Source organism: Diplotaxodon limnothrissa, linkage group LG10 (genome assembly GCF_057381915.1).
Source record: "Diplotaxodon limnothrissa isolate DT_005_m linkage group LG10, D_limnothrissa_male_GT1.1, whole genome shotgun sequence".
NCBI classification, from domain to species: Eukaryota; Metazoa; Chordata; class Actinopteri; order Cichliformes; family Cichlidae; genus Diplotaxodon; species Diplotaxodon limnothrissa.
Genome location: NC_140605.1, coordinates 20,734,711 through 20,746,477, shown reverse-complemented (window position 1 = coordinate 20,746,477; position 11,767 = coordinate 20,734,711). Strand labels below are relative to the sequence as shown.

Genomic DNA, 11,767 nt, shown 5'->3' with positions numbered 1-11,767 from the left:
CGCAAAGGGGACCAAAAACAAACAAGAGAGACGGACTCGCGACAGAAAAGCCGATCAGCTGATCATTTAAGCAGTTTCACGATTGAAGTAGCAGTCGGAGAGCGAGAGGCAGTCGCTTGTTAAGCTTAACGCAGGAATGCTTTACAAACATTCAGAGATGGACTTACACACTTGCTTTACTTCTCTCGGGGATAACTTTGTCGGAGATGAAATGCCGGGTTGCTAGCGAAGCTCCACATGCTATCCAGACCACCGACAGGTCCCGCATGCCACAGCCGCTCTATCACGTGATGCATACTGCTCCGACGTGCTAACGTTCTGAGGTGAGTTACGGAGTGTTGCAAGTTTTGTGAGGTGCTTTCGTGATATTTAATGGATCGGATTACATTTTTTATTTTTCTCCGATATCCGATCCAGTAATTTAGGTCAGTATCGGACCGATACCGATACGTAATATCGGATCGGTCCATCTCTAGCCTTAAGTCCTGTACACCTGTGGTAGTAAGGTTTTGACTTATTTCTTCACTTTTATGGGGTAGCTAATTTCAGTGTGTTGACTCATGAATTCCTTTTGTGTGCGCTGCTACAGTCCTCCACTCATAACAGTGATCTGTGTTACGACCCCCTCTGCTAGGGGACAGGGAGGAGTAACATATATAAGCCCTCACACGGAAAACTAAGTGAAATAAAGGTTTTATTGCAAAATTCAAACAGAAAACTGACAGGGCTGCATTCAGCAGACCACTGGGCATATAATCAGCACACAACTAACATGCACATGGGAGTGAAAAACTAAAGCAAACTAAGGCTAACGTGACAAGCAGTAACACCACAAAAAGGGGTGGTGTTACTGCAAGGGGGACAAACTGGATGTTCAGTCCTCGGCAGCAGCCCACAGTGTGAAGAATCTTCAGCACAATCAGCCACTAATTGCTTCTTGGAGCGTCACAGGATCCCAGGCAGCCAATTGTCTATGTGGGTTGCCGCACTGCAATCTGCATACAGGGGGCTGGCACGGATTTCCAGATGCCATTCGTCAGCGAGTCCTGGCACGCTTGGATTTGCTTGAAGAAAAAGGCAGTCTCACTCCCTCTGAGGCTCCGGGCTGTAACACTCTGCATTAATAAAAACTTTTAGATAAAAATCAGTGATGAATGAAGGGAATAAACAAGCTATTTAGCCAATACGTGACTGAATTATCACCTCAGTGATGTCTGGCAGTAATATTAAAATACTTCCATCAAAAAAAGATGACTTTTCAAAAATACTCATTTTTTCCTTAACTTTTTTTCCACAGTGTTTTACACCAGCATGAGAAAATATTGCCAACCTGACAAAGAATCCCACCATAGAAACCTACTAGACACTAAAACACTAAATATGAAACCCACATATGGGTCTAACATTTAAAATAAATGAAGCAAACAGACAGAGGGACCAAAACCACACTGACGTAGAGAGACACAGAGGGGAATTCAGGGGGCAAACAAAAGAAGAAAACGCTCAGTCAAACATAAACATAACGATTACAATAAAATTACAAGAATTAATATTTAACAACACAAACAAGGAGGAAAAAACCAAAAGAAATTAAAAAGATTAACACTTGTTCTGAGCATGTGGTAAAAGGTTTGATTCCATGTTGTACTTGTGGTCACTGGTTTGTAGGGTTGTTTCTGCAAAGTATACATGTTTCCGCCCATAAAAAAACAAGGCCCAGGTGCAAGCGCATGTGGAGGGGGGCAGGGGTGGCATGGCATGGTGTGCAGAAGGGGCTTGAGCACCTGCACCCTTTTGAATGTATATGTGTGTGGAGTTATGCCTGTGCCCCTCAACAATAATTTTTAACTATCAATCACAATTTTGCTAATTAAAAGGATCTGGCTTGCATCAGTCACATGCAGTGTTGGGGAGTAATGGAATACATGTACCAGAGGTTGTGAGACAGATTAGAAATGGCTACGGGGAAGTGGTGACTGGAGCTGAGAAGGGCAGCCCTAGGGAACTGGATCACAGAGGGGGGTCATAGGGAGAGACAGAGAGACAGAAAGGGATCCTGTAAAAGATGGAGAGGGAGTTATTGTATGGATAAGGAGCAGTCAACTGAGAGTCTCTTGCTGGTGAGTTTATGCTCCTTGCTTTGCAGGTCAAGGCTTTGAAGGCTCTGAGGAGGGGATGTCTGTGGGAATTTTCAGTGTGTTTGAGGTGTAGTGGCACGCCGGAGGGCAGGCAAGCGGGTGAGGAAGCCACCAGGGAATGAACAGAAAATGTTTTTACTGAGGAACTGCCTAGTTACCACCATGGAGCGCATAACAAACTGGTGAGAAAAAGCAGGTTGCACAGGTTTAAGTAGGGGGATGAGGTATGGACAGGAGACCAGCAACCATGGGTGGAAAAACCCCAGACACTCCAATGGACCACAGCCATACATTCTTCCTGGAAACTCTATATTACCATTTACTGTGAATAAATCTCACAAATTTCAGTGATAATGAACAAATTTAGGATTTTTTTATTTGCACTGAAATAGCTTAGTTAGTTACTTTTTAATCATTTAGAAATTTATGACAAACTTGAAAAAAGTTAACACTAAAACTATAATTGTCACTGAGATGTGGCATTTTTCAGTTTTGATGATGCATATTTAGTACGATCCAACCAAATATTACCTGCATTTTTCAAATTATTTATTTTGGGTTAAGTTTTTCTGTGTGCTGTTTTTTGTCATTATGTGTCACCTTCTTTAGAAATCAGTTTCAACTCAGAGGCAACAATAAAATCTGTCATCTCCTTTAAAAGTGTGAACAGGTACAGAGGAAGCCACAGTCAAATTCTGAGTACTATAACCAAATGATAACCACTTCCTTCTGAGCTCTTCAGATAAATTACCGAACCTCCTTTGAACACATCATCTTTCCTCCTTGAAGAAAGTCACAGAGCTTCATTATGGTGGCTTGCGAAAGACAGCTTCTAGGCCTGGCTTTGGCCTGCATCGGCTTTCTGGGGAGCATCATTAGCTGTGCTCTCCCCACATGGAGAATCTTGACAGCCTTCAAAAATTCCAAAATTATCATATCCTTGGTGGATGGTTTATGGGAGAGATGTGTGATCTCACCAGGGGATGAAACGCATTGCATGGGGTACGAGTATATACCGTTACCTGCAGACATGAAGGCTGCTAGAGGACTCATCATCACTGCCATTTTCACTGAGCTCCTTGGGATCCTGCTTGGTGTGGCTGGGAGAAATTGTATGAACTTTGTGCCAGACGAAAGGCAAAGGAGGAAAATGGCTCTGACTTCTGGAATTGCCTTCCTCATTGCAGGCTTCTTTGTTCTCATCCCAGTTAGCTGGACAACCAACACCATCAATGATCATTTTCATCCTACCCTGTTTTTTAATGATCCTGATCGCGATGTACTTAAAAAGATGGAGTTAGGAGCCTCGGCCTACATTGGCTGGTTCACTACTGTACTTCTGTTCCTGGGAGGAGGCCTCGTCTGCAGCTCCTTTTTCCGCAGAAATGGAACTGAGTAAAACATTACTCCAACTCTTACATTGTGTAAGCAAGGCCTTATTGCTTTTTAAATAAGGCTTATTTTTATACATCGAGCATTTTTTGGAAATAAGAAAAAAGTTTTATGAAAGTTTTCCCCTTAAGTTTGTCATTTGAATGAGTAGATTAACAAAGTATAAAATCAGATTCAAATATGAAGAAATATTTGCAGTTTGACTGTGTAACTTGACTCTGAATCTATTATAATCATTATAACCACCTTTTGTATTTTTCTTTTCATTTATTGTTTTTGTTGCTCATAAGTTTGGAGACAGATTTGACTTTTTCAGGGATCTGTGTAAAGTCATAACCATGTCCATTTAAAACCGCTATGAAATCTATGCATTGTAAGTCTATGTTTTATCTTTGACTATCATCTCTTTATTGAATTGATTCAATATTGATGATCATGAAATTGTTTTTACATATGCTTTTTGAATAAAAATATTTTTTTGTGTGATTGTATACAAGTGAAATTTATATCAAAAGAAAATGAATATTTCAGAGCATGCAAAATAATATGTATTTTTTGTGCCTTTTTTAACATTAAAGCAGCTTAATAAACATAGTAAGAATGAGTTTGCAAAAACTGAACATTGTCGAGTTTTGCATTGAAAAATAAAACGACAAGATGATTAAAAAACTGTTAACAAAGACCACACTGCCAAAGTTTAAAAAGTTTAAAAATTATACATTAAAAACGACAATTAAGCGGTTGGGTTTTTTAAAGTTTTATATGTGTTACATCTAATCATAGATGACAAGTCAGAGTTGACAAAGTGTCAGTTTTACTTCAACACATCTGTTGTGTCAAACAGTAACTACCAAAAGGATTTAGTTTAGACTGGAGAAATTTCAAAAGTTGTTTTGTTGAATAATTTTGTCATTAAAGTTTTTAACCACAAATAATACTAAATAATGTTTGCGGGAAATACTTCTGCTGGACCACCACCGCCACCATCCAGAATAATTTCAACAGCTTTCTGCCCCATGGCACTCTGGAACTGGGAGCCTCGCTTTATATTGGCTGGATCACCACAGCACTTCTGTTCCTGGGAGGAGGCCTCCTCTGCAGCTCCTTTATCTGCCGAGATAGAAATGACTAAAACATTAAGTACGCCAACAAAGGCTGAATGAGTAGAATAAAAAAGTCTAAAATCTAATAGGCAGAAATATTGGTAATTTTAGGATGTAAATTGATTCTTGATATATTTTGTTGTATTTTATACCATTATAGACACTTTTTTTTTTTCATGTTTATTGTTTATGCTGTTTACTATAAACTTGTGGACACAATTTTCCCTTTTTTCTATGATCTTTGTAAAACTAAAAAGCATGTGCATTCAAAACTAATATAAAAGATGATTGTGTGGCTTAAATCCAGATCTGATCTTTGACTTTTTCTTTATTAAACTGGTTCAATGTTGATGATTAGCAGTATTTTTTCTTTATCTATTTATTTTGGTTGATTGTATTGTAACAGTAAAATTGTCAAATTAAAATGTCTGTTCATTAGAGCATGAGATCATGTTTTGGGGTTTGGGTCATTTAACGTTTTGTTTAAAGGTTAAAATATCAATACTGCAGTATAAATATCAGGAGAGCAAATCAATATGCTTTCAGATGTGTTGCTACATGTTTGTGACCTTTTCCTGGATTCTGGCTCTGGTAAAGATGTCTTTATGTTGGCTGTTTTTCTAAAAGAAGCCAAACAAAAAAATGTTTGTTTGTTTGTTTGTTTTGTTTTTTTAATGTGTAAAAGACAATACATGTCAGGCTTGACAAACAATGTCATGAACACAAAATACAGGCTGGATGCCATTGCCTTTGGTACAGTGATAGCTAAAAGATTAATCCTTATAAGGTTAAAAGACGTGTCATTGCCTACTCTTTTTCAATGGAAAGTGTGAGTGGGTTCACAGAGATGCAACATAGTTTTTAGGGTTTGTATGTGAACAATGTCAACAGCTCAACAGGTGGCAAATGAGGTTATTTGGAAGAAATCAGAAATATACCTGATTATTTATTATAATTATTAACTATTCATGTATGTCCCTCCTGACTTCTCTCCGGGTCGGGGGCTTGGGATGTTTTTTTGTTGTCCTATGTCAAACTGTTGATATAACATTCAATAAATAAAGTGTGTTGAATAAAGCAGTAAGCCAAAAGAATACTAATACTAATACTAATAATACTAATAATAATAATAATGTGCTGCACAACAATGGTAGGAAAAAAGTGTCTTTGCATATCCTCATTTTCCTTTTGTCTGGCACAAAATTGATCAGCCTGATCCCAGTTTGTAAATGATTTACAGAAAAAAATTGATGTAAATATGAAACTTTAAACATGCCCAGGAAGTGTTTGAAATGCTTTGCTTTATTCATTATGAGATAAATGATGAGAGATTATGAGAGCACACTGTGTGTGCCAGTAAACAGGCGTAAGATAAAACCAGAAAGGACATTATTTTGAGCCCGACTAAAAGGTTTGATGCTTAATGTGTTGGTGGTGTAGTGGAAATGTCTTTAGTCTATGTATTGACACCCCACCCCACCTCCCCACACCCCCACACCCGTGACATGGGCCAGCATGTAAAAGTTGTGGACTGTTTCTCCCTATTGAGATTATGCTCACCGGGTGTTTGCAGGTTATTTGCAGGTCAATTCAATGACAGCGGCTTTGTGTGTGGTTATATTTCTCACACTATATCCTTTGCAAAATCAAAAGATTCAAAACTGCTATAAAACATGACTGTATGGCCAGTGGTCTGGACCTGATCATTGACTACGTTTTCTTTATTAAACTGGTTCAATATTAATGATTTTGTTATTCATTTCCATTCTGAATATTTTACTGCAGAATTTGCTTGAATTGTAATAAAAACAAAGTTTCAATTCAGTTTTATTTACGTAGCGCTAAATCAAAGCAATCACCTTAAGATCTTTATATTTTAACAATCAGACAACCCTGGATAAGCAAGCACTTGGCAACTGTGGGAAGGAAAAACTCCCTTTTAACAGGAAGACGCTAAATAGTGTAGTGGTAAGACACACCTCTGGAGCAGGGGTCGCCAGTTTGATTCCCCCATGCTAAAAGCAAGCCCTGGAGTGGTGCAGGAGAACAGGCGTTCTGTTAAAGGACAGAGGAAAACAGACAATAAATCCACTGAAGGGTGTTTAAGGAAGTGAAAACAGACAGGGAAAAAGGTGTAGCCTTGTGCTATTGTCTTAGTGACTATTGCACTTTTCTGTGCCTTAAGTCATGTGGTCATCCTGAGCGTTTTGGTACCTTAAAACAGCAGACACAGAAAGCAAAGGAATTGCTCACCCCACATCTAGTTAGCAAACTCCACCTTTCATACAGCGTGCTGAAGGTCTGTGTACATGCTCTCCAATGATCTGTAGACTTCTGCTGAATATTTCATTCTAGATGGCTGGTTTCACAGAATTGCATGCCGGAGGGTAAATCCCAAGCTCCAATTGAAAAACATTCCTCAGACTCTTATGAGTGAAAATTTGGTCTGTCTGTACACTCCGACTTCGCCAGCATCCATACCAGGAAGCTGATACATATATCTATTATTCCCAAGAACTAAACACACAGTTAATTGAAGACCACAAAATGGATTCTGGAAAACACATGCAGGCAACCACACATGCTGTATTGTTGTATAAACTGCACTTATTTGTAATGTGTGTTGTATTTTTATAATTAATTTTGATATCAATATTCCAAATTCTACTAACTGGAAAGTTGGTGGTTTGATCCCTGGCTGCTCTCAGTCTGCATGCATTTTGCATTTTCCTTGGGAAAGATACTAACACAAAATTTCTCTAATTTAGTAAGGTTTTGACTTATTTCTTCTTAAAGGTGACCACTTTTATGGGGTAGCTAATTTCAGTCTGTTGACTCATGAATTCCTCTTGTGTGCGCTGCTACAGTCCTCCACTCATAACAGTGCTCTGTGTTACGACCCCCTCTGCTAGGGGACAGGGAGGAGTAACATACATAAGCCCTCACACGGGAAACTAAGTGAAATAAAGGTTTTATTGCAAAATTCAAACAGAAAAACGATAGGGCCGCATTCAGCAGACCACTGGGCATATAATCAGCACATAATTAACTAACACACACACGGGAGTGAAAAACTAAAGCTAACTAAAGCTAACTAAGGCTAACGTGACAAGCAGTAACACCACAAAAATCTGCTCCAGCTAAGTTCAACCATAGAGATTAACAAGCAAAGTTCAAAAAGAGAGGCAAGGGGGACAAACTGCATGTTCAGTCCTCGGCAGCAGCCCACAGTGTGAAGAATCTTCAGCACAATCAGCCACTAATTGCTTCATGGAGCGTCACAGGATCCCAGGCAGCCAATTGTCTATGTGGGTTGCCGCACTGCAATCTGCATACAGGGGGCTGGCACGGGTTTCCAGCTTGCCAGCGAGTCCTGGCATGTTTACTTTTTGTCTCTGCGAGTTTGCGTTTGGGTCCTACTCTTGCCTGCACACAGCCGTATTGGGACAACTGTATGCTAGCACACACAACACGGCCTGTCTCAAAAAGAATAAAAAAGAAGCATATTTTCCATGCATGCTTAAAGTTTGTTTCACATTTACATCATTAATTTCCTGTAGGCTGCATATGACAGACAGTGTTTTTAAAAACTCTGCTTTATTGGTTTGAAAACACAGCTAGAACTAATCTGACATAAGGAGACCGGGAGGAAGCAAAACTGAATGTAATGAGCACAGGACAAGGAAGTATCAAAACAAAACAGGAAACAGAAGACATACACAGAGACTTGACAAGGAGACATAGCTGACAGGGGGGACAGAGCTAACATGGAGCACAGAGACAACATTGTGCCTATTTTCTGTGAAAACAGCTATAGTAAAATCCACTACTTCAATGGACTGATGTATGTAGTGATACCAGCCAAGTGCACTTAATATGGAATTTAACCATAATGAAAATGCACACATATATTCATGAACAGCTTAGTCAACAATAAAACAGTCCAAGAAGTGAATGTTTTGCTCTTTTAAGAGGAAGGTTATTCTCTCTTTCATGGGGCCAAAGTTTTTACAAGCATTTTTAAGATATTCACACAAGTTTGAGAAAGTCCATTATCTGAATCTGTAGAATAGAATAGAATAACCCTTTATTGTCATTTTATATGATTAGATTAGATTAGATTAGATTAGATTAGATTAAACTTTATTAATCCCTCGGGTGGGTTCCTCCGGGAAATTCAGTTTCCAGTAGCACAGCACCGACAGAAGTTGCATGTCACAGATACCATAAGGGGAATGAGAGTAAGGATATAAGCATAAATACACCATATATACACATATATAAATATAGAATATACAATATGGATAAATAGAATTGCACATTTGAGTATGTTGCACAGTGATTATTGCACAGCTGAATATAAGAAAAAACAAATATTGCACAGTGTAAAAAAGCACTACAGCTCAGTTGTTCCCACCCTCCTTAGTCCCCCTGTTTCCCCTCCCTCTCCCCTCCAGTGAGGAGTTAAACAGTCTGATGGCGTGTGGGACAAAGAGGTTTTTAAGTCTGTTAGTTTTTGACTTTGGGAGAAGCAACCTGTCGCTGAATAGGCTCCTCTGATTGTTTACAACCATGTGCAGAGGATGCCCAGCATTGTTTCTTTAATGTCCTTTTCTCTATAATGAAGTTGTGTGTGCTCCACACCAGGAATATATATTTTATTCTGTGCAGGAATAAAATATAAATAGTAGGACAGCAGGAATAAACAACATGGTAGGGGTGGGGTGTGGGGAGGATAGTGTTTGTTAACAGTCTGAATGGCCCAGGGGAAGAAGCTGTTTTTGAGTCTGGATAGGTGTTTTGTGTTGTGTGTTTTGGGTTTTGTACTTTTACTTTTGATTTTATTACGAAGTATGACTGTTTGTTTTGGTTTCTGTCCTAGTATTTCAGTTTCCTAGTTTTGGTAGTACTTCCTGAGTTCTTGTTTTTAGGTTTTGTTATTTAGTTTCCCAATGTTTATTCTGTGCTTCCTCTTCTCTGTGTTCCTTCTGTCTGTCCATGGTGTTATTTTGTCTGCTCATGAGTCTGCGGCTGCGGCTGTGTCTGCGTCTGTTTAGTTCCGTGTCTCGTCTGGATCTCTCTGTCTGTCTGTCTGTCTGTGTGTGCGTTCAGCTTTGTGCTCTCCCTGTCTCGTCAGTGTAATCAGCATCAGCCGTGTCTCCCAGCTGTTTCCTCTTAGCTCCGTTCACCTCTTGTATTTAGTGTCTGCATCTTCCCCTGCTCGTTGTCACGTCGTACCCTCACTTCCACTGTGTTCTGTTTGCCAGCCTGCCAACCTGTTTAGTTAGTTTTTTGTTCAGTGTCTTCCCAGCAATAAAGCTGAGTATTTTGACTTACTTCTGCTTTTGTGAGTCTTGCATTTTGGGTCCTCTCTTGCTGCCTGCTTGCACACAGCCATCACACTGGAGGTGTGGGACCAGATTTGCCTGAGGCACCGACCAGAGCGCAGCAGGTTAAACACATGGTGAGCAGGGTGCAAGAGGTCACCTGTGATGGCCCTGGTTTTCCTGAGACAAGAGGTCCTGGCGATGGCTGCCAGGGGTGGCATAGGGCAGTTAATGATTTAATTTGGGCAGTGTTAATTACCCACTGTGCAGCCTTCCTGTTCTCAGTCCCAGGCAGTAGGAGAGCACGCTCTCCAATGAGGAGTCGTAAAAGGCCAGCAGCAACTTCTGGTCCAGGTTATTCTTCCTCAGTTTACATACTGTAGTAGTCTATGTCTGCCATATAAACTGGTGTCGTTAAGTTATTTAAAATATTTTTCTGCAGTTTTTGCTGGCTTTTAAGCATGTTTTCCAATATGATAATTTACTACAGAAATTACACCATTGCTGTATAAAAAATATATCACCACCAAATCTATAATGTACAAATTAGTGCAAGCACACATAAAATTATTTTTAAAAAAAGCAAAAGAAAAACAAATGTAGTACCTTTAAATTTTACAATAAGTGTGTGTGTGTGTGTGTGTGTGTGTGTGTGTGTGTGTGTGTGTGTGTGAGCTTCTCCTTTAAGAACAAAAAAACGCCCACACATATATAGATCACTTCCTGCTTAGCACTTTCCTCATAATTAAATTACAGTACTCAAGAGAACAGAAGCTTTCCACTTTGAATTGATCGACAGAGTTTCATTATGACTACTGGTCTAATGCCGCTTCTAGGCTTGGCCTTGGCCACCATCAGCTTTGTGGGGAACATCCTCATCTGTGCTCTCCCACAGTGGAGAGCCACTGAATTATTGTATGAAGTGGATCCCTTTGAATCCAATGTCACTGTGTCTCAGATGTTCTTTCAGGGTATATGGAAGTTCTGTGCAACAACCTCCAGTGTACTCCTAATTCGGTGCAAAAGGTATGAGGAAATACCTTTTGTCTATAAGTCCAGTCATGTGGGGCAGAGAGAGAACCCAAATGCTGACGTCTGCAGGCAGGAAGGAGTTAATTGAAGACCAGTCGTTTATTCAGGCCGGTTGTCAAAAAAAGTGCAATAATAAGAACACAAAACTGAAATAAGCAACTAAACAGAAAACCTAAACTTGGTAAAACACTAGAAACCTGAACTATTAGGAACTTGCAGACATAAGTGCAGGAGAACAGACGTTCTGTCAAAGGACAGAGAAAAAAAGAGACAATAAATTCACTGAAGGGTGATTAGGGAAGTGGAAACACAAGGGAATACATCAGGAATAAAAACTGTACACCATCCATATGAGACAAAGGTTATCAAAATAAAACTACAAGCAGCGTGAACACCAAGATTTAGACAAGGACACGTGGGCTTGAGACTAAGGGTGCAGACACAAACTAAACACCAAAACACCAAAACACGAGCTGATTAACCAACCTTCAAAAATCAAACAGAACCTGAACTGAAAGAGAGAGAGACTGGAGAAAAAGACATGGACGAGGAGAGGAGAAACCCGAGTCCCGTGAAAGAAAAGCACAATAAAAAGCCAAATAAAAAGAAATATTTTTTTAAAGAAGGCCAAATGATAAAAACATTGTTTTGAGCCTGACAAAAAAGTTTTGGTCTTGGTCGGTTTATGTGGTTGTATTTCTCACGCTATATACAACTGCAGTGAAACTGGTTTTCACACAGAATATTGTGTCATCACCGACTCTTGCTTTAGAAA

At 39.5% G+C, this 11,767-nt stretch overlaps 1 protein-coding gene across 1 annotated transcript; it reads left to right on the top strand.

The window, feature by feature from the left end:
- The first annotated feature begins 2,946 nt into the window (after window positions 1-2,946).
- Window positions 2,947-3,537, top strand: LOC146624359 (claudin-4-like). The gene has a single exon (XM_085364567.1). The coding sequence runs from the start codon at window positions 2,947-2,949 to the stop codon at window positions 3,535-3,537; it is 591 nt and encodes a 196-aa protein (XP_085220693.1).
- The last annotated feature ends 8,230 nt before the right edge of the window (window positions 3,538-11,767 follow it).